Genomic DNA, 27,607 nt, shown 5'->3' on the forward strand with positions numbered 1-27,607 from the left:
TTCCGACCTGTCCAGGCTCCTCTGGCTACTGAAGTGGGTAGCCATTCTCTTCTCCAGGGGATCTTCCCAACCTAGGGATTAAACCCATATGTCCTACATGGCAGGTGGATTCCTTACCATCTGAGGCACTGTGTCCTCCCTAACCCCCCATAATTACTAGAGTATAAGTTCCTTTAGAGCAGGACCGTTCCTGGCTTGTTCAAAGAATTATTCCTAGGATTTTGAAGAGTATCTAGCTCATTGTAGATGACCAATAAATATTTATTAAATTAATGAATATGTTAGCATGGTCTAATGTATTATGATTGTATGCAACAATGGTTTCTGATGACAGGTCTTATTTTGTGCTGTGTTGTATTTGCTGAGCTGTTATATCATTCAGAACCTAATGTTTATGTAAATCAGCAGGCTGTTTTGGGAAACAATAATTTCTTTGATATAACATATTTATATCAAGATTTGAGACTGAATAGAAGCTTTAAGAAAATAAATAAATTCATAAATACTAAAGTAATTCTGAAATAAAGAATTCATGATCATGAACTCCTTATTGCAAAATTCAGGCTTAAATTGAAGAAAGTAGGGAAAACCACTAGACCATTCAGGTATGACCTAAATCAAATCCCTTACGATTATGCAATGAAAGTGACAAATAGATTTAAGGGATTAGATCTGATAGACAGAGTGCCTGAAGAACTATGGACGGAGGTTCGTGACATTGTACAGGAGGCAGGGATCAAGACCATCCCCAAGAGAAAGAAATGCAAAAAGGCAAAATGATTATCTGAGAAGGATAACCTTACAAATAGCTGACAAAAAAAAAGAGAAGCTAAAGGCAAAGGTGACTGCAGCCATGAAATAAAAAGATGCTTAACTCCTTGGAAGAAAAGTTATGACCAACCTAGACAGCATATTAAAAAGCAGAGACATTACTTTGCCAACAAGTTCTGTCTAGTCAAAGCTGTGGTTTTTCCAGTCATGTATGGATGTGACAGTTGGACTATAAAGAAAGCTGAGCGCCAAAGAACTGATGGTTTTGAACTGTGGTGTTGGAGAAGACTCTTGAGAGTCCCTTGGACTGCAAGGAGATCCACCCAGTCCATCCTAAAGGAAATCAGTCCTGGGTATTCACTGGAAGGACTGACTTTGAAGCTGAAACTCCAATTATTGGCCACCTGATGTGAAGAGCTGACGCATTTGAAAAGACCCTATTGCTGGGAAAGATTGAAGGCAGGAGGAGAAGAGGCCAACAGAGGATGAGAGGATTAGATAGCATCATGGACTCAATGGACATGAGTTTGAGTAAACTCCAGGAGTTGGTAATGGACAGGGAAGCCTGGCATGCTGCAGTCCATGGGGTTGCAGAGTCAGACACGACTGAGTGACTGAAGTGATATTGATACTGACAGGCAAAGGAGAAAAGGAAAGGTATACCCATTTGAATGCAGAGTTCCAAAGAAGAGCAAGGAGAGATAAGAAAGCGTTCCTCAGTGATCAATGCAAAGAAATAGATGAAAACAATAGAATGGGAAAGAGATCTCTAGATCTCTTCAAGAAAATGAGAGACACCAAGAGAACATTTCATGCAAAGATGGGCACAGTAAAGGACAGAAATGATAAGGACCTAACAGAAGCAGAAGATACTAAGGAGAGGTGGCAAGAATACACAGAAGAACTATACAAAAAAGATCTTCATGACCCAGATAAACACAATGGTGTGATCACTCATCTAGACCCTGGCATCCTGGAGTGTGAAGTCAAGCAGGCCTTAGGAAGCATCACTGCAAACAAAGCTAATGAAGGTGATAGAATTCCAGTTGAGCTATTTCAAATCCTGAAAGATGATGCTGTGAAAGTGCTGCACTCAATATGCCAGCACATTTGGAAAACTCAGCAGTGGCCACAGGACTGGAAAAGGTTAGTTTTCATTCCATTCCAATCCCAAAGAAAGGCAATGACAAAGAATGCTCAAACTACCGCACAATTGCACTCATCTCACACGGTAGCAAAGTAATGCTCAAAATTCTCCAAATCAGACTTCAATAGTATGTGAACTGTGAACTTCCAAATGTTCAAGCTGGTTTTAGAAAAGGCAGAGGAACCAAAGATCAAGTTGCCAACATCCGCTGGATCATCAAAAAAGCAAGAGAGTTCCAGAAAAACATCTACTTTATTGACCACGCCAAAGCCTTGGACTGTGTGGATCACAACAAACTATGCAAAATTCTTAAAGCGATGGGAATACTAGACCACCTTACCTGCCTCCTGAGAAATCTGTATGCAGATCAAGAAGCAACAGTTAGAACTGTACATGGAAAAACAGACTGGTTTCAAATCTGGGAAGGAGTACGTCAAGGCTGTATATTGTCACCCTGCTTGTTTAGCTTATATGCAGAGTACATCATGCAAAATGCTGGCTGGATGAAGCACAAGCTGGAATCAAGATTGCTGGGAGACATAGAAATAACCTCAGATATGCAGATGATACCACACTTATGGCAGAAAGTGAAGAAGAACAAAAGAGCTTCTTGATAAAAGTGAAAGAGGAGAGTGAAAAAGCTGGCTTAAAACTCGACATTCAGAAAACCAAGATCATGGCATTCAGTCCCATCTCTTCATGGCATATAGATGGGGAAACAATGGAAACAATAAGAGACTTTTTTAGGGGAGGGGCTCCAAAATCACTGCAGATGTTGACTGCAGCTATGAAGTTAAAAGATGCTTGCTCCTTGGAAGAAAATCTATGACCAACCTATACAGCATACTAAAAAGCAGAGACATTACTTTGCCAACAAAGGTCCATCTAATCAAAGCTATGGTTTTTCCAGTAGTTGTGTGTGGATGTGAGAGTTGGACTGTAAAGAAAGCGGATTGCTGAAGAATTGATGCTTTTGAACTGTGGTGTTGGAGAAGATTCTTGAGAGTCCCTTGGACTGCAAGGAGATCCAACCAGTCCATCCTAAAGGAAATCAATCCTGAATATTCATTGGAAGGACTGATGCTGAAGCTGAAACTCCAATACTTTGGTCACCTGATGCAAAGAACTGACTCTTTTGAAAAGACCCTGCTGCTAGGCAAGATTGAGGGCAGGAGGAGAAGGGAATGACAGAGGATGAGATGGTTGGATGGCATCACCAACCCAGTGGACATGAGTTTGAGAAAGCTCTGGGAGTGAGTGATGAAGAGGGAAGCCTGGCATGTTGCAGTCCATGGGGTTGCAAAGAGTCGGACATGACTGAGCGGCTGAACGAATTTGAATTCCATAATAAAAAAATATCACTTATTGTCTCATGTTCTTCTGAGGAATAGACAATCTAATGCAAGATAACTGAACCTTTAGTAGTTCAACTAACTTACAAAAAAGTGTGAGCTTTTACTCAGCACTTCCATTCATATCCTAATTGTAATGACATGTTATCATCATTTTTTATGCTTAATAAATATAATATTGATGGAATTTTGTTTGATGCAGGATCAGAATTTATTATCTATAACAATATGGGACAGTTTTAAACTGTTATTTCTAAGAAACTATTTTTTCATTATCCTTAGATATAATTAATTTGAAGGTGCTGTGAAACACAGCGAATCGTGTCCTGTGTGTAGGCAGTCACTGTGGCGTAGCATTTTCCTTATGACTAGTGTCTCTTCAGTGAGTATATTATCATCGTCTTGTGACCCTGGCACAGTAGTGGAATTCAGCTCAAATTGCCTATAAAATAACCTTCTTCAGTAGAGGTCAAACCACTTTAAAATATTATCTCAGTGCTTTTAGCTTATCAAAGACTTATTGGAAAAGCGATTTATTCTTATTTTGCAGACAAGAAAACGGCAGCATTGACAGGGCAAGTCAATTGTGTAAGGTCAGTTGAAAAATCATTTCTATGGGGGTGAGGTGAAGTTTCCAAGGTTACAATCTACCTCCCCCGGTGATCTGTGCCTAAGACAGACTGAAGAAACAAAAGTCAAATCTTTACCGCCCTTGGTGAGAAATAATAAAGTTGGTGCTGATATGCCCATGCCTTCAATAGGTAGAAGTTACATTACATACATGAGTTGCCAAAATGTATTTGGCAGCTTTTTCTACTATGTCAATGTGTTGACCTGTGTAGGATGGTAGTGAAATAAATTAAAAGCAGGTTTCCAGGGTAGTTGTGATAATAAAAATGAATTTCTAATTGCAAGAAGTATCTTTGGTATTTAAAGAGCAAAAGGAGAAGTAACAGAATATAATAAAGAGGTAATTAAAGAAAGGAAAATATAACTATATTAAAGAATATTGAGAGTAACTTTAAAAAATATGTAAAAACTAAATAGTACCCTAGGAGAGATCCAATTAGAAGCGGATAGTGAATCAAAATTATTAAATGGCTATCACATCATATCTATGATAAATGTCATATCATCATCTACTCCTTTATTGTTTGAGGAGACCTCTAAGTTGGCTTCTAGCAAATTCTTTCCTTCCTTCCTTCCTCCCTCCCTCCTCCTTTCTTTTTCTCTTCTTTTCTTTGCTTACCATAGCTCAGTGTTTCCCAAGTGTGTTTTCCAGGATATAAGGTCCATAGGATGCTCATATGCTCTTCAGTTTTCAAGAAATGGTCCAAAATAGGACACCTATTTATCTCAACCACTTTGAAAAGGATTTGACTGTGAAATATACATTATATACATATAAACATTCCAGGACCTGACTTCAGAAACAAAGAGAGAAGTACCAGTGATGAGAATGGATTGAGGAATGAGGGAATATAGTTGGGCCAACATAGATTTTATGGGATCCTTTGATTTTTTACAGAATTACTGATTTATTTATGCCATGCTCATTTTCAGTTAAAAATGTTTTGTGTCCTTTTGAATTGCATAATCCATAAAGATTGTTAGGTTTTTGTGAGTGGATTATCTGTTGAACATGCATAATGTCATTTTGAGGCTGTGGAAAACCTACATTTTGAGATATCTTATTAGATTTTTTTTTTAATTCTTAGAAACTGGTTTTCTTGAAGTGAGACATTTAATTGAAAAGGTCATTGCTGAGAAATCACTGTGATTCCGGGTTTTTCTGTCTTCTCATATATTTTGAGACTTGCTGTTGTCATTTTTAATGGAGATCATGAAAAATGCGTAATGTTAGAAATTCATAGTAACCACATTTCTCATTGAGTCTGCCAGACAAAACAATATATTTAATTGCTTGGAAAATAGAAGACTGTTTTATTGCTTTGAATTATATATATATGTATTTCTAGTCCTTTATGTTTCAAAACTAAGAAAGGAAAAGTTGCAGTTTGAAAAGCTTTTAGGATATATAGTATTGGAGCAAATCGCTTGTCTGATGCCTGGGCATTTTGTTTATTTATGATAGAACATATTAAAACTAAGATACGTTAGATCCCTATTTTATTAATATTGCTATGTTAAATGTGTAAGTATTGAACAGTCGATGAAATAGGAGACATTTTCTCTGGTGACATTTTGAATGAATCTCGTTGTAGGGGAAGCCCGTGGGGACACCAGATGCTGGAGCCTATTTCCGTGTGCTCGCGGAGCATGGAGTGGCTGCTTTGTTCACGGCGCCGACTGCAATCAGAGCAATCCGTCAACAGGACCCTGGGGCAGCCTTGGGGAGGCAGTACTCTCTGACAAGGTGAACTTGGGATGCACAGGGCAAATTACATTAAAAACTGCAATCACAGTGAATAACTGAACACTGTATATTTTTTCTAGCACGGTAGTACCATTATGGAAAAAGTCAGAGGTTCTGAATGTTAAGAATGGCTGTTCTAAATGTATTTTTGAAAGAATTGGAAATTTAGCTATACTGTGAAGATTTTTTAATACCATGTCCTGTTTATTTCTGTTCAGATTTTCTCAGAATAGTTCTCCTTTTAAAACTACTCTGCTTATATTTTCCTTAAAGCAGAAGGAGATAATGTGTATGTATGTATACATACATCATATGTATGTGATTTATACATGTATGTATATGTATGTGTGTTTGTAATCTAGTTCTTTACCACGGCACCACCTGGGAAGCCCCACTCTCTCTGGTAGTAAAGAACCCAGAGGAAGCATAAGAGACGCAGGAAACATAAGAGACACAGGTTTGACCCCGGGGTCAGGAAGATCCCCTGGAGGAGGTCTTGGCATCCCACTCCAGTACTCTTGCCTGGAGAATCCCATGCACAGAGGAGCCTGGCGGGCTACAGTCCATAGGGTAACAAAAGGTCGGACAGACTGAAGCAACTTAGCATGCAAATGTACATATATATAAATGTATATGTATATATATAATATCTACCTTTTGAAAATAGTCTAAATAGAGGGAAAATACTTAATTTTACTTATAAAGATAAAATGTACAAATTATAGTTCAAATTACCTATGTTAAAAGAGTGAAGGAAATTATTTTCCTGTTGTTTTGTAATAATGTGCTCAGAATAGATACTTTTGTGCTGGTTTATTGCCATTCATTTTAGCTTAATGATATGTACATTCAGAGATAATTATAGCAATTTGCATCTTCAAGGCAGTTTCCAGCATCAGTTCTCATTGAACCTTTCTGAAATAGGTCACTGCTATCATAAACTAAAAGGATTTTGTAGTTTCTTCAAGTTAAAATTGGTTTTAAATTAAGTCAATTTGAAATTTTTAAATTAAATGCCAGATGTTATGAATTTTGTGCTGCTAGGGCCCAAAGAAAGGGTTAAAACAGACACTGTATAGCAGTTGCAGATGTAAGCAAGAAGATTTCAATTTGGGCAGGGTCAGTGATTTGGTTCATTTGTTTCTTTTTGGGAAAAAAAAAAGGGATCTGGATTTACATTAAATGTTCATAAATGAGCATACAGTGTGTTCATAAAATAATCTTTTATTGTATTTCTATTCACTTTATTTACTACATTGTGATATAGTTTACTCCATTTCAGTAAAAGAAGAGAAACATAGGTTTTGGTAAAAACATCTGAGGCTGTATATAGTATCCATGTCTTAACACAATTCCAGGGCTTTTGAAGAAATAGTGACCTGGTTCTTGTAGCGTCCCTTCTCTGACAAATGCATTCTGATTACAGGGCATGGAGGCGTGTGACGATCAAGCTAAAGTCTGTTGTTTGCTACATCATCTTTTCCCATTTGTTCCATGGGTCAGATGATATCCTTTACTGTAAAGGCAAGAAACTATTTCTAATTTGCCTGAAGTATAAAGTGTCAAATAAAACCAAATGAATACCTATTAAATCACCAATAAATGAACATCTATTAAATATCAGATTTAATAGGTGTTCATTTGGTATTGAATGAATATCAATACCAAAATACCAACTCTTTCAAACTAATAGGTATAGACACAGAGTATGAGATTTTAGTCCATGAGATTTTAATGTAGGAGAAATTGCAATAAACTCCCCTGGTCATGCCCCTTTGTCTTTAGGCATTTAAGTTATTCATGATGATGTGAACCTGTGGTTTAAGTATCTATTTATGAATGCAGACTCTAAAACAGCCTCAATTACTCAAATGACTACTATTAAGAAAGGCAAACACTTGCTGATCACCTACTATGTGCTAGGCATAAGCAGTCATAGTTTGTTGTCTCACTGGTTATCAAAATAAGTAGGAATTGTGATTATTCTCATCTTACAGGTAAGGAAGGTTAGGGCCAGAAGTTAAGTGACTTCTTCAGTTCAGTTCAGTTCAGTCACTCAGTCGTTTACAACTCTTTGTGACCCCATGAATCGCAGCACGCCAGGCCTCCCTGTCCATCACCGACTCCCGGAGTTCACCCAAACTCACGTCCATCGAGTCGGTGATGCCATCCAGCCATCTCATCCTCTGTCGTCCCCTTCTCCTCCTGCCCCCAATCCCTCCCAGCATCAGAGTCTTTTCCAATGAGTCAACTCTTCACATGAGGTGGCCAAAGTGTTGGAGTTTCAGGTGATCTAACTTGAGCCTACACTCCTAACTAAATACCATGAGCGTAACACTTCCTGTGAAAAGTAAGTTAGGGGACTAACTTGACCTACGGATTTTTGTCATTCATGGGATAAATGCAGCTTTTCCTTTTTATATATTTATAGTCTATATGAATATTACCTTCACTGACCTACTTGGATAGATACTGACTTGTGGACTAAGAGAATGTTAGAAGAGACCTCCAAAATCCAGCTGTCTTACTGTAGGCAACCGAGGTTCAAAAAAAGCTGTTTGGATTCGAGGCAGAATGAAAGCCAGAACCCACGTCTTCTCATACAACTATACCTTCAAGTTTATATTCATGTTCAAGACAATTTCATGCCGACTTACAGAGTGGACATTTCTTAGACATTATAATTGCAGCCTCATGATTTATTTGCAGGTTGCTTCTCTCCTTTTACAGAACGTTTTGTGACGGTATTTTCTTTTTAAATGTTACATAGCTCATCAAAGGTTGCCAGTCTAGGTTCGATGCAGGGTGCAGGATGCTTGGGGCTGGTGTACTGGGATGACCTGGAGGGATGGTGTTGAGGGGGAGGGGGGAGGGGGGTTCGGAATTGGGAACATGTGTACACCTGTGGTGGATTCATGTTGATGTATGGCAAAACCAATACAATATTGTAAAGTAAAAATAATAATATAAAATAAATAAATAAAAATAAATGTTACATAGCTCATCAAAGGTTGTTTTAAAATAAATTTCAAGATGTTCCCCTAAATTTAAGAGGGTACTCTGAAATAGGTAACTAACCAGAACTGTAAGTTATTTTATCAGACAACTAAGAGTTTGGAAAAATAGGTAAGATATCGTCTAGTGAAATCATTTCATTTCACAGTAGAGAAAACTTTGCCACAAAGAGGTGAAATAACATTCCCAGGATTACAAAGCTACTATAAGGCAAAAGCTGGGCTAGGCAGTACTGTATGGTAATTTGGATTCTGACTATGGAATTAGACTCCCTGGGTTCAAATCTACCACTTATTGACTATGTGACCTTCAGAAAGTTATGTTAGTCTCTCTGTTCTTTTTTTTGTGTGTGTGAACTAGTGCAAGAATATAATGAAAATAGAAGGTACATAATTCATGCAGAGCACTTGGAACTGTTTTTAACATAGACTGTCTTAGCTATTATTATCATCTGCTTTCTAATTTACTGCTCTTTTTCATACATCATAGTGATTTTTTCCCACCATGATCTAGTTCAATTTTAGTAAAGTTAGAAAAATAATCTGTGCTGGGATTTCCATTCAAGATAGTGCAGTACCTCATACTTTGATGTAGCCTTTCTTTTCCAATTACATAGCAATGAGAGTTAATATGAAAAAGAAGAAGCAGAGCATCAGCGCTGAGCTGAAAAACAAACTTTTCTGTGGACTAGAAATGGATTAGAGTGGCAAAATGGCAAGGGTGGCTGGAGCCAGAGGCTTGCTACAGGCAGGCGTTGGCAGAGTAACAGGGACTCAGTGTTGCCTTGTACTCCGTATGGAGTCAGAGTTTGCTCAGTGATTGAGGATGGGCTGGGGTGTTAACACACCACTCAGAAAAGGTGGCTGATAATGATGACTGCCAATTGTTTTCTGGGACTGTGACTTATAGCAGACATTGGTCCAGGGGTCTGAATGAGACAAAGGACAGCCCAGCAATCAGAGACTAACCAAACTGCCCATCTGCTATCCTGGAATAGGATCTGTGATATCCCAAGTATCACTGAGGATGAATAATTCTGAACCATCATTATGGTATTAGATGTCACAAACCTGTTGAACAGAGAAGGTGAGCATAGCAGAGAGACAAATGACAACACAGAACTTCTATTTTGAAACGGCTGTGGAAAATAAAATTCTAAATACATGAAGAACTCTAATGCTATTGAAATCAACACAATGTGGATTCATTCCAGTTAACCTTATTTTTGTAATGTAGTCAAATCAAACTTGAAAAAAAGTATTTTAAGGATAATCAGTCATAAACTAATAACTTTTATGTAAAATGATTAAACTTGGATATGAAACAATAGAAAACCATAGTGGATAGTGTAAACTAAATAAATAAATGGACACGATGAAAGACTCTGTTAAATTATAGGATATTACTGAGGAAATTACTCAGAATGCAAAACAGAGAGACAAAATAAAAAATCTGCAAGGACAGTTAAGAGACGTGGAGGGAAGAATCAGTTCTGTTTGAACAGAAGCCAAAATAACAGTAATAAAATGATGAAGAGTTTTTTCGAAAGCTTATTTGAATTTTCTAGTGGGGAGAAAACAGAATGGAGGAAAATGTTGGAGATAACCACTGGGACATTGATGTAAAAAATAGTGATGTTCTGTTGTGTGAACTAGAAGTTGATGAGGCATTACTGAAATGATATATTTTATTTAACCTATGTTGGCACAAGTGAAGAGCAGTTTTCCCTTGTTTGGTAGTTTATGGCCCTTGAAAGAAAATATTCATTTTAGTTTTCTTCTGCTTATACTTTAATACCAAAAATTCTTCACCATAATTTCGCTTTGGCTTTTTATCCATTACTATACAGCTTCCTATGTATTTTGGAATAAAGTTAATTTAACAACAATACCATTTTACTGTTTCCCTTATTGGTTAATTTTCAACTTCGTTTGAGTGTTGAATTGTGCTTGGTTTTATATAGAAATGAGGAAAGATGTATAGGTCTCATTCCCATTCATCTCTCTCCATTTTTTCTACTCTGGGTACTGTATATTGTCATTTGTTTATGCTTTTAGTGTTACGCATTTGGAAGTAGGTTCATCTTCCCATGTGTTGACATCATCAGAGTATCTCTCGTATACTGAATTACTCTATACCAATCTAGGGCAGCCCTATCCAGGAAAACTGATATCTACAGCGTAGTAACTACTAGCAACCTGTCGCTACTGAACTCTTGACAAAGGGTTACTACTGTGAAGAAATTGATATTTTTAATTTTTTTCAATTTTAACTACATTTTAAATAGCCAGAGATAGTTAGTAGCTACCATATTGTACAGTGCAGAGACAGGATGTATATAATGAATATGAGTAAATTTTCTCTCCAGAGAGTCCAAATAACTGTGAACATGGCAAATTTTCACTTTTATAAATTTTTAAATAAAAATATATTTTTGAATTTTTAAAATGGGCATTCATCTGTTTGTAAAATTAATAAAATAGTGGCAAGGTCATTAATGAGAAATTTCAGTGTTGGAAAATGTTCAGTTCAGTTCAGTTGCTCAGTCGTGTTTGCGACCCCATGAATCACAGCATGCCAGGCCTCCCTGTCCATCACCAACTTGCGGAGTTCACTCAAACTCATGTCCAAAATGTTAGCATTCCTTTTTTGCAAACCTAAAGAACTAAATCTCCTTTAAAAAATAAGAATACAACTCTTGCCCTTAGGCTTGAGTTTATCTTTAAATTATAATTTGTCTTTCCATTATAGATTTATACTAAATAATCATTTGGTTTTAAAAATATAAAATTATGTAGTATGGTTTTGTTTATTATGAGAAATTAGGAGTTAAATAATACTGGATTAAATATTTATTAAAAGATTTTAAATTGTTCTGTCAGTCATGTCTTATTCTTGAATTTTATCTTTATTTATAGTGTGTTTATGCTCATTATATAATTTGAAGTTGGTAATTGATAAAAATAGTAACTTTGGGGCAGTTTTAGGAATTTTAATACAAATATAGATAGATAGTTTCCAGTGTATTTAGGGAGAAGAGATCATCTATGCTATTTGATGTTAGGCAAGAAATACTGGAGTAGCTTGCCGTTCCCTTCTCCAGGGGATTCTTCCAACCCAGGGATTGAACCCAGGTCTCCTGCATTGCAAGCAGACTCTTTACCATCTGAACCACTATGGAAGTCCCTAAATTACCAGTGAGCCCCAAATTTTACCTCTGCTTCTGGTAAATACTAAGGTGATTTTAATGAAAATGGAGGGGATTTTTTCTGACTTGCAGAGAAGGCAGACACCACTTTTACTATTGTGTGTTGAATATCATGCCTTTCCATTTTGCTTATTAGTACCATTATGAAGATTGCCATCATGATGATACTAATGTATACTTAGAAGATAAAAAGACAATAGAATTATAATATAAAACCATAATATTAAATAATAAGTTTAAAGATACATAAGGCTGAAATTTATAATGAAATAAGGAATCAATGCTATGCATGATTTTTTTATTATTATAATCAATTAATTAAGTTAGTTGAAGTTTACTTGGCTAGGGGAAAAAAGCCAAAAAATTAATTAAAAGTTAAAAAATGATGGTAATATCAAGGTATGAGTTGCCCCTTGATTAGCAAAAGATTATTTTGTATTGTGTGATAACATTTTTAAATGACTGTATTTTACATTACATTTTCATTACTAAATACCATTGAAATTCTAGTTCTTAAGTTTCATATATCAACTAAAGACATGATTATCTGGATTGGTAGAGCTTTTTGAAGAAATCTATGGCTTGATAGATGATGGAAATGTGGTCTCTGATGTCCATAAAGTACTTCCTTTTCGTTGTTCTTTGCCTATAGCATTAGACTCAGCCAAACATATTCATTTTATAAATTTTAATATAAATTATCTAAATGCATATTATTCTTTTTTTCAGACATCAGACAGTTGGATATTTACTTCTGCTCTTAAAGAAAAATTTGAGACTAATAAATTCTGTTACACATGTTATTACAAAGAAAGAAGGTAGAAAAGTACACTATGCTGGTGAATATGACTACACTTTCAGTGAAATACAAAAACTAACTGCTCCGTTGGTTAGTAAGAAAACCATGCTTGAAACCTCCTATAGTCATAAATGGCAAAAATACAGCAGAAATCCTAGTATGGACATATACCTGTATGTGTTCTTTCTGTTCTTCAAATTTCCTGTATTATTATACAACAGCAAAATGATTCTGTAAAGTTAATCTAAACTGTGAAGCAAGTATCCGTGATCAGTCATTAAAGGTGTCTGTTTGTAAGTATGGTTTGAAAGGAAAGGAAAGTGAAGTCACTCAGTCGTGTCCAATGCTTTGAGACCTCATGGGCTGTAGCCTACCAGGCTCCTCAGTCCATGGGCTTTTCCAGGAGTGGATTGCCATTTCCTTCTTCAGGGGCTCTTCCCGACCCGGGGATCGAACCCTGGTCTCCCGCATTATAGGCAGATGCTGTACTGTCTGAGCTACCAGGGTTTGAGGCAGCCCCAAACAGTGAATAGTAGACCTTTTAATTCAGGCTTTTTTGCTTCTACGATTCATCATGGATACCTGTGCTTTCCTTCTAATCCTGTTTTCTTGAATGTTACTTTGATTTAGGATCAGGTATTTTAAAGTTTGGGTTTGGCGTTTGTTTATGTATTGGTTTTTCTTCCAATGACATACAAATATTTCTAAAAGGCTTTTCAAGGAAATGGGAGTTGTCAGTGGTGATAAGTCCTCTTGCTCAGACTTCTCAGATAATCTGCCCACCTCCATCCCCCCCCCCCCCCCCCCCCGCCCCCTGCCCGGGGCTGCCTGGGTTCAGGTCTCACCACTTCTCTGTGATGGTAATATCCTCCCAAACCCGGGCCGGGGCCTCCTGCCCTGACCTTCTTTCCATCCTCTCCACTCCTGCTGGTGGTGTCTTCCTAAACCAAAAATCTCACTGTGCCACTCTCCTGCTGAAAATCTTTCAGTTCAGTTCAGTTCAGTCGCTCAGTTGTGTCCAACTCTTTGCGACCCCTAAATTGCAGCATGCCAGGCCTCCCTGTCCATCCCTAACTCCTGGCATTCACTCAAACTTATGTCCATTGAGTCGGTGATGCCATCCAGCCATCTCATCCTCTGTCATCCCCTTCTCCTCCTGCCCCAAATCCCTCCCAGCATCAGAGTCTTTTCCAATGAGTCAACTCTTTGCATGAGGTGGCCAAAGTATTGTAGTTTCAGCTTTAGCATCATTCCTTCCAATGAACACCCAGGACTGATCTCCTTTAGAATGGACTGGTTGGATCTCCTTACAGTCCAAGGGACTCTCAAGAGTCATCTCCAACACCACAGTTCAAAAGCATCAATTCTTCGGTGCTCAGCTTTCTTCACAGTCTAACTCTCACATCTATACATGACCACTGGAAAAACCATAGCCTTGACTAGACGGACCTTTAAGAGGGTAATAGGCAGGAAGGCCAAGGGTCTCCAAACAGAGGAAATAGCCTACAAGTGTCAGACATTTTTATCTCTCTTAAGCTGCAGGAGGAAACAAACTAGCAATATTTTTTCCTTCTCTACACAAATTTAAAAGGAGGTTTCTCTTAAAATACTGTGTTGCCATAATGACACCTGGTTTCACCTGAAGTTAACTATTCTCAAACCTAGAGATAACCAATACCTTTTTCTTATGGAAATGTTTATCTTAAGCTACACTAATGTACTTTACCCCAAACTAATGACTAATTACTAATGTAATTTACCCCAAACTCTGTCTTCAAGTTGGTTCCGCCTCTTGGCTCAGAACCTACTTGACAAACCAGTATGTTTATGCTCAGATATTGCTCCTCTAATCTATGTAAATGAAACTATTTGTTTGGTGATCTGCCCCTCTTCAAGATTCAAGTTAATCATTTTATGGCCCAGGATGAACCATTTGGTGCCAAGATTATCCCAAAATGCATCTTATGGGTGAGGGGCCTGGTGCCATTCTGAGTTTTAAGACATTCCTTTCTTTTATTAACAGACTGCTAGTGACTATGTAACATCCAGCTGAAGACTAGCAGCGGGGTACTCTTTCTGCCCCCTTCTGATGCCTATGTCAGAAGCTTTCTCTATCTCCTTTATGCTTTAATAAAACTTTATTACACAAAAGCTCTGAGTGATCAAGCCTCGTCTCTGGCCCCGGGTTGAATTCTTCTCCTCCAGGAGCCAAGAATCCCGGCGTCGTGATTCAACAACAACCTTTCACCTTTTTTGGCAAAGTAATGTCTCTGCTTTTGAATATGCTGTCTAAGTTGGACATAACTTTCCTTCCAAGGAGTAAGCATCTTTTACTTTCATGGCTGCAATCACCATCTGCAGTGATTTGGGAACCGCCCCCACCAAAAAAAATAAAGTCTGACCCTGTTTCCACTGTTTCCCCATCTATTTCCCATGAAGTGATGGGACCAGATGCCATGATCTTACTTTTCTGAATGTTGAGTTTTAAGCCAACTTTTTCACTCACCTGTTTTACTTTCATCAACAGGCTTTTTAGTTCCTCTTCACTTTCTGCCATAAGGGTGGTGTCATCTGCATATCTGAGGTTATTGATATTTCTCCCAGCAATCTTGATTCCAGCTTGTGCTTCTTCCAGTCCAGCATTTCTCATGATATACTCTGCATGTAAGTTAAATAAGCAGGGTGACAATATACAGTCTTGACGTACTCCTTTTCCTATTTGGAACCAGTCTGTTGTTCCATATCCAGTTCTAACTGTTGCTTCCTGACCTACATGTAGGTTTCTCAAGAGGCAGGTCAGGTTATTCCCATCTCTTTCAGAATTTACTGCAGTTCATTGTGATCCACATAGTCAAAGGCTTTGGCACAGTCAATAAAGCAGAAATAGATGTTTTTCTGGAACTCTCTTCCTTTTTCTATGATCCAGCAGATGTTGGCAATTTGATCTCTGGTTCCTCTGCCTTTTCTAAAACCAGCTTGAACATCTGGAAGTTCACAGTCACGTATTGCTGAAGCCTGGCTTGGAGAATTTTGAGCACTACTTTACTAGTGTGTGAGATGAGTGCAATTGTGCGGTAGTTTGAGCATTCTTTAGCATTGCCTTTCTTTGGAATTGGAATGAAAACTGACCTTTTCCAGTCCTGTGGCCACTGCTGAGTTTTCCAAATGTGCTGGCATATTGAGTGCAGCACTTTCACAGCATCATCTTTCAGGATTTGAAATAGCTTAACTGTAATTCCATCACCTCCATTAGCTTTGTTCGTAGTGATGCTTTCTAAGGCCCACTTAACTTCACATTCCAGGATGTCTGGCTCTAGGTGAGTGATCACACCTCTCACCACCTTCAGGATGAAATCCAAATTCTTTAGAAAGTTCTATAAGCTCCTTTGTGACAATGCCCAGGACTGGCTCTCCAGATGGCTTCACTTGGTCCTCATTTACTCTAGAAACGTATAATATACCTAACCACAGAAGTTTAAAAAAATAGTTTTGATAGTTTGAATACGATACAATTAAAATATATTCATTTTTTCAGTCATAAGATAATCAACAGTATGGCATTTATATCCTTATTTTGTCTTGTTTTTATATAGTATCTAAAATTATAGATATATCAACCTTGTTTTAAACTTTAAAACTTTAGTTTTTGTTATATTTTAGCCTACTTTAATAGCTTAATGTGTTAACTATTTATTTCTTCCTGCTATAACATTTCTGTCTGATGAGGTCATAATTGATAATCCAGATTTTAATTTCAAGCAAGTTATAAGTGAATACATATTTTATTGGCTAAATTTTAGGTAGTTTTAGGTAATATATTTGCTTGAATTGCAAATATATATATAGTTTGCGTAAAGTTTAAGTATCTAAAAATCTCAGATATTTTGATTGGTATTGATGTCATAAAGATGAATGATCCTAAGGAGCTGTGAGAAATAAGCAAGAAGCAAGTAATTATAGAATGCAATATATGTTTGTGGCAGAGGCAGCATAGAGGCTCCATAGTTGTGGAGCGTAGTGTGGGAATATTTGAATCTTCATGAGATTTTTCTGAAATAAGTTAAGGGAATGATAAATCTTCTGTGGCTATACTACGTTGTACAGGATGGGTAGGCAGGTTTTTACATTTGATTTGTATTTATTTATGTTTTTATTTTAATGATAGTGAATTCGCTTTTCATACACAGCTTCTTTGTTTTGACAGGCCACTGGGGCATTGAGAATGGAAGAAAAAAATAGTTTTTCTCTCAGTGAACCACCAATGGTGTCAAGGCAGTTCTGTTTTTTTCTGTTTCATCCTTTATACACTGTGGCATAGTGTTCCCTGCAAAGGATTGTTCATCTCTTAGTAATCATTTATTCCTTCTGATAAGTGCCTTTTTATCCTGGAAGGCCACAATGCCATTTCTTTTTAAATCACCTACCTTTCACCTGTCTTTCCTATGTGCCCTTGAAATAGAAATATATGTTGTAGTCAGAGTAATGTTGATTGAAGGTCATGAGGAGGAGCAAGTGCATCATATCTATGAGAACATTTGTTGCCTTAGCTGATACTCTAGAGTATATTTTTGTGCAAAGACTTAAATAGAATACCGCAATCAAATTTGGAGCTAAAATTAGCAGAGGTAATGTCAAGGAGGAAAAGATTTTTCATTTTTTGGTAATTAGATGAATGTGACAGATATATTACAAAGATCAACTCAGTTGCTTTTCTCAGAACTGAAAAGCTGTAACTGTGAATTCTGCTTTTCAAGTGTTTCTCTCCAGTGCTGTGATATGTATTTAGTTATACTGGGGCCAATGCAGGAGTCTTAGGAGACATGGGTTCAAGCCCTGGGTCGTAAAGATCCCCTGGAAGGAGTGCATGGCAACTCACTCCAGTATTCTTACCTGGAGAATCCCATGGGCAGAGGACCCTGGCGGGCTGCTGTCCATAGAGTCGCCAAGAGGCAGACGCGACTGAAGTGGATTAGTGCTGCATAGCATGCTGGGTCCAAACAAACGATGCCTGCTTTCCACAACCATTCTACAGTGGTTTCCTCTGAGAATTAATGTGATTAGATTCTACAGTGTTTAAAAGAAGGCAAACACGGAAATTATTTCAGTTTATTTTCCAGGAATAATTTCAATTCCCTCTCCCTCTAATACTCAGGTTCAAGACACTGTTTGTGGCTGGGGAACGATGTGATGTGGAGACGCTGGAATGGTCCAAAAAGGTCTTCAGAGTCCCCGTACTAGACCACTGGTGGCAAACTGGTGAGAATTTTCCACACATGTCCATAAATATTGAGAAACGCTGAGAAACACTGCAGGGATGGGAGGGAATTCTGAATTGTGACCATCAGGCACAAACTCAGCAATCAGGTGGTTCTGGCTTCAGTAGAAGTAAGCAATTAATTGATTATCCTTTTGTTAAAAAATCTTCTTAAATTACACTGATACTATCATTCTCTTGACCTTGGATATAAAGCCCTGAGACCTCGTTTGCATTCTCATCCTCGTTTCGTGTATCTGGTGAGTCACTAGATCTCAGGTTTTCTTTGAATTCATCCCACCTTCAGCGCTCCGATTGCCTTTGAGCCGCAGCAGCCACACTGTCATCTACCCTTACTGAAATTATCGTCAGCGCTTGTCTCTCTTCTCTCTGCTTTCCTGTAACCGAGCTTTCCTATAACTGCTCCAAGAGTACTTTTTTAAAGCTCTGTTTCTTTTCTAGAATTTCCTGTGTTTCTCTGCTCCTTTCTTAGGATTAAATCCCTTCTGCTTAGCACTCGACAAACAAATTATTTTTCTCCAACACACTTATCATTATATGTGTGATTTATTTATTTACTTATTTATTCTCTATTTTCCTCCCACTGAGTGATCCTTGGGAAACAACTTGTCATATTAAGTGGATAGAATAAAACTTTGGTAACTTCTTTTGAGGGATGATTGTGTACCTATGTGCAAGTAAGTAGTTCATCTGGAATTTCTTTTCCCTGTCACTGAAGGTAGTGATTTTGCTGGCTTTGCCATTTGGCTCACTGAAAGTAGCTATGAGTTATGAGAGCCGTGTAGCCTTCATATGGATATATTTCAGTTCTATCCTACTTAGTTCAACTAATTAGATCAACAGTTGTATATGAGTGTTTTCAGAATTTGCATCTTCTGAACATTTTAGGCAGGGCATCAAATTTGAATTAAAATAATAAAATTTCTTAGTAAAAATTAGGTCTCATTTTAAAATGACTCAGTCTGGAAGACTGAGAGACTAAATCTGAAGTTTGGTGTTTAATATTTTGGAACTCTTTGATTCTGATAAATTAAACTTTTTGTATTATCTTCTTGGATGTTGCTCTTTTGGAAGAATTGTGTTTTCTATATTCTTAGTAATTTGAAATATAAAATGAATGATCAGAGAAGAATACACATTCTTTAAATAAGATGAAAATCAGAAAGAAAGGTTCTGTTCTGTCTAATTTGATTTGCTAAGGAAGAAATTTCTTATCTAAATTCAGATTTGTAACTATTGGGGAAATAAAAAAGATAAGATTGAATGTGGAGAAAGCAATGCTCTGTGTAGAATACATATAGAAAACAAGTGAGGAATTACTGCTCTGTATGGAAGAGTGTCTATAGACTTAATGCATTGGCTATTCACCAGGAAAATTCCAACAGTTATTTTCCTGGGCATAAAGAGGGAAATATTTGATTACCTTTAAGACTGCTTTCCATGATGGTTTTCCTTTCCTGGTCAACATACAATTTGTTTCCAATATACAAGTGACCTTACACAAATACTTGCAGAAGAGTTCTGTCCCCCACCCCGGCTCCATTAAAGGTGGCTATGCTGGAGACTGTGGAAGGAAACCAGTGCGTTAATGAATAAAATTATGATTCCTTTACTTTTCTCTTATTGATATTTGCACATAATAGCCTGTGCAGATGTATGTAGTTAGTGAATCCAGGCTTACAGCAAAGCTCACTGAAGCCTGAGAAACAAGCATAAGAGGTCTCTGGTGAGTACTGAGTTCCTTGTGAGTTTGCAGTTTTTCTTTAATGTATCGTTCAGAGGGAATTAATCACGACATTACGTCAGGATGCTGTCACCTTAATTAGCTTTTAATGGCTGCTCATTACTGTGGAAAACACAGTGAATTTCTACTAACAATAACTGATTCTTTCCATCCACCACATTTATTTATTTTTACAGCATTTGATACTGTATCCAATTGAGTACACAAATACATACATAGGGATAGGTATGTAGGTGGGTAAGTATCTAACTGCGCTTCCCTGGTGGCTTAGATGGCAGGTAAAGAATCTGCCTGCATTAGCCTCCAATTAAAATAAATAATTTTTTTTAAAAAAAGACCAAGTTGGAAATGGTCCTAGAATGAAGGCTTACATATTTTGATTTTGAAAAAAAAAAAAAAAAAGAATCTGTCTGCAATGCAGAAGATCCAGGTTCAATCCCTTGGTCGGAAAGGTCCTCTGAAGAAGGGAATGACAGCCCACTCCAATATTCTTGCCTGGAGAATTCCATGGACAGAGGAGCCTGGCAAGCTACAGTCTATTGGGTTGCAAAGAGTCAGACATGACTGAGCAACCTACACTTTCACATTTGCTTTCAGATAACTAGCTATTTTAGTGGTTTTGATCATTATTAAAAAAAATTCATCCTAGGTGGTGCAGGTGTTTGCAACTAACAGAAAATTTAGTTAGAATCTTTATTCATTGGCATAAAAGAAATTAGTTCACTATTTTCAATGATATATGTTGTAAATAATTGAGAAATGAAGTTTAATGTTTGCAACTGTTCACCTTTCTTAAGATATCAGATTACTAGGGGAAAAGGTAAACACTTTATGGGTTATTATTAACTCAGAGGGAAGAGAACATTTATTTCTAGCTCATTTATGAGTTTCCTAATATTTTGCATATCAAATAAATGGTGTGTACCTCTCCAAGAGGTATGTCAGTAAAAACCTGATAACATTTCGAGGAGGGTTAATCTTTCACCAAAGGAATATTATTCTTTATTTAAAATTTCAAATTTTCTACAAGGTTGTTCTTATTATTGACTTAGAAATTGATATTATTTTATACAGTCATACACTTTTATGAGCCTCAGATACAATGCATAATTTATGAATTTGCTCTCTGATTACATTAATATATGTATACAAATGAGCTGTTAAGAAACCGTGATGTATAATTTGGAATTAGTAAAGGGATATGTTAAGTAACTAAAACGTATGAGTGAAAATTGATTGGTTCCTGTGACTTGGGTTCTAAGAAGGCATTCTGCAGTCAATCCGTTTATATTACAGCATTGTTTTTGTTGGGCTTCCCCGGTGGCGCTGGTGGTGAAGAATCTGCCTCCCAGTGCAGGAGATGTAAGGGATGCAGGTTCGATCACTGGGTTGGGAAGGTCCCGTAGAGTAGCAAATGGCAACCCACTCCAGGATTGTTGCCTGGAAAAGTCCATGGACAGAGGAGACTGGTGGGGTGCAGTCTGTGGAGTCAGAAAGAGTTGGACATGACTCAGCATCTCAGCAGCAGCAGCAATTTTTTTGTTACTCAAGTGAAATTTTTATTAGCAACAACAGATTTCTAGTGACTCTTGTGATCTGTTAATGTCAACACTCTCTGATGTCTGATTTAAATAACACCTGATTCTAAACTGCAAACTAATCTGTAAAAAAATCCAGGAACAGATCAACTCCTCGTAGGGGCATTTAATAAAGAATTGTCACTGTTCAGCACCACTGAAGCATTAATCCCTTGTTTTGGATTGTAATAATGTAAACATGAAATGCTTTCATGAAGGAAATTGGTCTTGCTAGTTTATATAGGAGAGTTGTATCTACATGATTCATAATTCTGGATAGTAGATGAATTGTCATTTACCCAGGTGCTTTATCTCACAGTAATTTATCCATAAAATGGTTGAATCTGGATTATTGGCTGAATTTTTCTTTCTTTTTTTTTTTTTTTACATGGATTTTGCGAAACAGAGGTGTCGCAGTCATAATCTGAGAAGGGGAAATTAAGAGAATTGATGATTGTTCCCTTAAGATATGATAATGTGTGCACAAAAATATAAACAGCCAGAACTTCATTATCCTCCGTTGTACAATCACTAATAAAACACTGTACTGTTGCAGATCATTTTTTGTCCTAAGATGAGCTTTTCTAGTAATCAAACAGCACAAAGAAAGAACTCTCAATGCAGTGCACTGTGTCTCCAGCAAGAATTTTTTTTCCTGACTTAAGATGACTATGAAGGAAATGTTTTCCTTATGAGTGAATCACCTAGTGTAAGCAACTAGCTACTAAAACCCAAAACATGGTAGACCTTACTCCTTTTCGAAGTTTCCTCCTTCCTTTCCCCCTTGTTTCCTTCCTGCCTCCCCTTCTCGCCCCTCTCTCTTTCCTTCTTTCTCTCCTTCCTCCCTATTTACTGTAAGGTGTGGCACAGTCACTTCCAGGCCTGGCCACGCGTGCTCAGCCACTTCGCTCATGGCAAAGAATCAGACAGCACTGAGGTGCTGGAGCACGCGTGGCACTGACTTGGAAATGATTGTAACAAAAAAGTTGGGCATCCTGCTGTGTTATGTTATTTAATTTTAGGTAGAAATACTGTGTTCTTTCATTTGTTATCAGTCAGTTAGAGGTATTGACTGTAAAGGCAGAATGCTTGAGTTCCACAGTCGCTTTTATAAGAGGCAGCTTGGTGAAGGGCTAGCAGCACAAAGGTCTGTGGTTTCCATCAGAAGATACAAAGCTTCCGTTGGAAGTGTTTTAAGTGATGGCCGGGTAGTGATGAAGTAATTGAAATGAGGTAATGACCACCAACTTGAGTAGCACTGGGTGATTTTGTTGTTTGTTTTGTTTCCATCACTTTAATGGAGGAGTAAACTTCCTCCTAGAATTTTTAAAGCCTTTAGGAGGGATTTCAGTGAGAAAATGGTAGTCTCCTAATGGATTGAGACATTGGTGGCGATTGGAGTTATTGACCTTACTTTAGCTGCCTTGAGCCATCTTTGCTGAGTTCTTATATTTTAAAGTAATCACAGTGTTTCTCTCCCTGTTTGAACTGCTGCAGTTTTAATTGCAATAACTAATTCTAAAATAAATATATTCTTTATATAGCCTAAATCCTCCTCCTTTGAGGAGGAATCTGATAATTCTAGATTTTATTTAAGTAGACCCACAGGCTCCAGCAAACTTTAATCAAGCTGGCTCTTAAATCAAAATCATCGATCCTAAAGGCACATACATCCTAATACCATATTATTAAAATATGTCAAGGCTGCCTGATCCAGTAATCCTTATTTATGTAGTATTTCAGTAGGATATAATTCCTGAGGGCCACGAAGATTGGTTATGTTGACCAGATTCAGTTATCATTAGGTGTATCTGGAGAGTATCCATTAGCCCAGGAGTTTTTATAGGCAGCAATCCTTTTTATTTGCAAGAATCAAAACCACAAAATGGAGTTGTTCATTGTAGTTTAACAACAGTTATCCTAAAGAGAGAGCTCTTTATGATACAGACTCAGATGTAGTACTGTCTCCTTCCTCCTTGGTAGACGCATTGTGACTTGATACTTGACAGGCAGAATGTCAGAGTTTGTCGTGCTTTTTTCTTTTTTCTGAATTATCCTCTTCCTTTGTTATGTTTGTGTTTTCACACATTCCACCTTCAGGCATCTGAACTGATGTACTTGTTGCAGAGGAATTTCGATCTATCAGTGTGTAGTCCTGAGTTTAGTCTGTGATAGGGGATTTTCTTCATCCTTGGAAGTCTACACTGGGAATTTTATGAGTCTGGTTATCGTGCCTTTGGAAAAGCCATGTTACAACTATGTGCTGGATGTGTGACTTTCTTCCATCTTAATATACCTAGCTTGGCCCCATGCAAAATCCTATATGTTTTCCTGCAAAATGGCTTCCTAGGGCTAAGAGATAAAAAGCTCTGTATGGCTAACAGTACAGCAAGGAAAAGTATCTTCCTGGTAATTTGATCTTGATGACACTATCTTTAATTATTCAAAACTCTGTTTTCTGTGGTTTGGGTGCCTATAGCCACTGGCAAACATTCCTTTTGTTGCAGATCTTGAAGTGAAAAATTTCTATATACAACCAAATGCTGCCTTCCTAGTTTTTAATACTTGTAAACGGTCATCCCCTGCTTTCTGGGTTTTCCTTACTATTTTCTGAGCCCATCAAATTTGGGCTGTGGTTGTAGGGTTTGGTTAAAGTATAGGCCTACATTTTTAAAAACAATGGATTGCACTAGACTTTTGAAATGCGCATTATGGGATTCAGAGAGCTGGGCCTGACTGAACAGACGAGGCCACTGCCCCATGAACTGGTTTGCCCAGAATATACCCTATGATGCAGAGTGCGAAGAGTCTTTAGTAATATGAATGAATCAGTACTGTCTGATGCAGTTTTGTTTTTCTCAACATAACCATCGAAAGTAAATTCATCTCTTTTTTTATTCATTCATGGGAAAGAAATTGTAGATAGTTTGGCATGAGAAGTTGTGATTGGGAAGAACCGTCATATAGACACAGAGTCATCTTGGCAACATTCAGCTAGAGATGCTGTGATAGTGTTCATCTGGTGAGAGGGGGAAAATTTGTCTTGATGTCGTCTTTGTTGCCTGGCAACTGGATTTTTTCTCATTTAGAGCAAGACTTCATTAGTCTAAAGTAGATAATTTTTACTGATAATTTGAGTAGATGAGCTTAAAGGTAAGCTACATGAATTTGGTTTGTGGAAGGAATAATCTTTTGTCAAATGTTAGACAGGCATGATGAGGCTTTCTCTTTTTGAAATGAGTAACTGTTTACAGATTGTTAATCCACCTGAAAATGAATATCCCAAGTCAAATAGCAGCCACTGAATCAGACATTTTCATCTCAATAGCATTATAATGTGGGAAGAAGTCCATCCATGTTGTTATTTTTTCAGGTATGATTACTGTACATGAAGCTGTTCAGATATGTATACTTGCTTTTTAGAATCTCTATTTATGCCCATTATTATATCAGTGATAATCTTTTTGGATCATTTTTAAAGTCTTTGGTGTATTTGTTACAATATTGCTTCTGTGTGTTTTATTTTTTGTTTGTTTGTTTTGTTTTTAATTTTGGCCATGAGGCATGTGGAATATTAACTCCCTGACAGGGAATCAAACCCATACTGTCTTTATTCGAAGTCTTAACCACTAGACTGCCAGGGAAGTCCCTTAGTGACTAAACATTGAGAAATTAAGAATGTAAAATTGATTTGATCTTAGAAATATCATCTATTTTAATTGTCCTACCCTTGGCAAGAATCACATTTAATCCGTTCTAAAAGAGTGAAAATATGTAATGATTTTGTAGATCTTTATAAGGAAAAGAGTTTCTAAACCCTGTATGGAAATTTGATTTTCCCCTCTTGCATGTAATTCTCTGCACTGTGAAGTAGTAGTTCCCAGTTCCTCTTTTGTTGTCAGTTCTAACTAGAAAACAAAAAGTGGCTATTCTCTTGAACAAGCAACATGGGTAGTAAAAAGTGACACTGAATCGCAATAAGACTGTTGCAATCCTGGTTTAGCCACTTACTGTGTAGCCACTGGCAAGTCCTTAATCTCTACCGCATGTCTGTTTGCTCAAAGGTTCGTGGAAATCCTAAAATGAAGTGAAATATGTATGAACAATGCAGCAAGTTCCTGGCTTATACTAACACTCAATGAACGTTTTTCTCTTCTTTTCATTTCTATGAATAATAACCTTTCATGAATATAAAGGCCATCTTTTAGCATTCTGGGCTGTAGGTAGTTCAGACCCAAGAAAACTTAGAGCATAAGAGCTTAATTCATAAAAGAAAATATTAATCATAGAGAATTTAATTTCTTAGAGTCAACTAGTTAAGATTAGGACCAGAGTCTCATTGTTCTGTGTTGATTAGAGCCCTTTCTTCGTATGTTTTATCTTATGCCTTCATTAATTCAGCCATTTCTTACCTAATTCAGCTGCAGGTTATTTATGAAAGTCTCTAAGGTGAGAGGCAGCTTGCTGGTAAGAGAGTAGGATAAGACCAGCGTCTCACAGCTTGAATTAATGGTTTACTCCCAGTACCAAAAGTTAGACTGCTTTGAATTAAGTATCTTAAACTGTGATCGTCCTATCTCATGAACACAAAAGATTAAATTGATTTTCTTTCATTGTGGTACATCTCACTGTCTCTGCTTTCTTTCTGCTACCACCATTCAAGTTATTTATAGCTCACAGTATAGATTTAGAGGTGTAGAGAATGGTTTCTTTACAAATTGCTTCTGTGCCCATCATGATGCTGTGATTAATATGACTCAAGGGCCCTGGGCCACTGAATTGATTTATTTCCAGGACTTTAACTCTCTGCATGGGCCACCAACTTCTAAAATCCATATTGCTTAAATGTAGTGTTTCTAGAACCTCTGGGAGCACAGTGGCAGACTTCCAGATATAGCAGGAGCTCTTATTTATAGATCTAAACCTGCATAACGTTCTTCCTCTTAGCCCTCACTCATATCTGCTTTCTATGTTGTCTTTCATCTGTAAACCAAAACCCTGGAGCTTGTCCTGGATTTCTCCCTCTTTTCCTGTCTCTGTATCCAAACCGTCATCAAGGCCTTTTAATGCTCAGTGTAAGTCCAAGTTGGTCTCGCCGTCTACTACTGCTGCCTCAGACCACCACCATCTGATTGATTTCTAGCTCTGGGTTGGGATTCTCATTTTAGTGCTCCAGTTTGCAATTGAAGACCTTTTTCTAAAATGCAGTTCTGAACAAATCCCTGAGTCCCCCAGTGTTCCCAGAATAATAGCCAAACTTCTTAACATGGCACAGAAGGCACTTAGTGGTCCTCCTTTGCCCCCCTCTCTCATTTTGGTCCTTATTATCTCTCTACTTCGCCTCTTCTTCTCACACTCGACCCCCCACCCCCAACCCCCACAAAGTTTGCTCTGCTAAATAGCTTGAAGTCAGTCCCTTGGTGGTTGGTCTAACTTCTCAACTTTGCACATCCTTCTATTTCTGTTAGGCATGTCTTTCCACCTTTAACACTCCTTTTTCCCCAAAAGAAATGTGTTAATCAACTCTGATATATTTAATAAATATTTATTGAAGGACTGACCTTTGAATATCATTCTAAGAATGAGAAAAAGATTGCAGCAGAATCCTAACAGTAATATACAGCTTTTTTTTTTCCCCTTCCTCGCTTACCTGAGTCTTCTGTTTGTCTTGCTCCCTTATCCATTTTGGGATTGTATTGTGGGGTTTGCTGCTTATTTTTTTAAGAACCCTGATCTTGATATGGGGAGCCCGAGCCTAAATTATGTAAGTATGTATTTACTAGTCAGAAAACATTTCCCAAGTACAGAATGTCAGGGATTACACTTTGGTCCTACCGATACAAATGATTCTCAAAGCATCCAAGAAGCATCTGATTTCAGCTGCAGGCTAGGAGAGTGTTTTCATATAATTACATGCACAATTATTTTCTGAAAGATTTTGTCACAGTTATAATGGCAAGTGTTCCAAGTATCTATTGTTGTATAAAAAATACTTAAAACCTAGTGGCTTAAAACAGCCACCCTAATTCATGATTTTATGGATCAAAGATATGAGTTGAGCTCAATCAGGGATTTTGTATGATTGATTGAGACAACCAAGAGAAAATTGTGTGATGAATGAGCTGGTCCAGAGGGTCCAAGATGGCTTCCCACTCATGGGATAGGCTGGAAGGCTGGACTCAGTTAGGACTGTTGTCTGGAAAGCTTGCAAGTGGCATTTTTAGCTTGGAGGCTTTGGAGTAGTGGACCGTCTTACATGGCACTTCACTCTTGAGACAATATTCTGAATTTCTTACGGTCTGTGCTTAGAAACTGACAAAGCATCACTTTCACTCTTTTCTG

The 27,607-nt window shown here is 37.5% G+C and overlaps 1 protein-coding gene across 2 annotated transcripts in view; it reads left to right on the plus strand.

The window, feature by feature from the left end:
• ACSS3 (acyl-CoA synthetase short-chain family member 3) overlaps positions 1-27,607 on the plus strand; it is a 165,062-nt gene that overhangs the window by 93,593 nt on the left and 43,862 nt on the right. For both annotated transcript variants that reach the window (XM_013963698.2, XM_018047605.1), the window contains 2 exons: positions 5,496-5,647; positions 17,822-17,925. In XM_013963698.2, coding sequence (XP_013819152.1) covers positions 5,496-5,647; positions 17,822-17,925 — 256 coding nt within the window. The remainder of the gene's footprint in view (positions 1-5,495; positions 5,648-17,821; positions 17,926-27,607) is intronic.

Source organism: Capra hircus, chromosome 5 (genome assembly GCF_001704415.2).
Source record: "Capra hircus breed San Clemente chromosome 5, ASM170441v1, whole genome shotgun sequence".
Lineage (NCBI taxonomy): Eukaryota > Metazoa > Chordata > Mammalia > Artiodactyla > Bovidae > Capra > Capra hircus.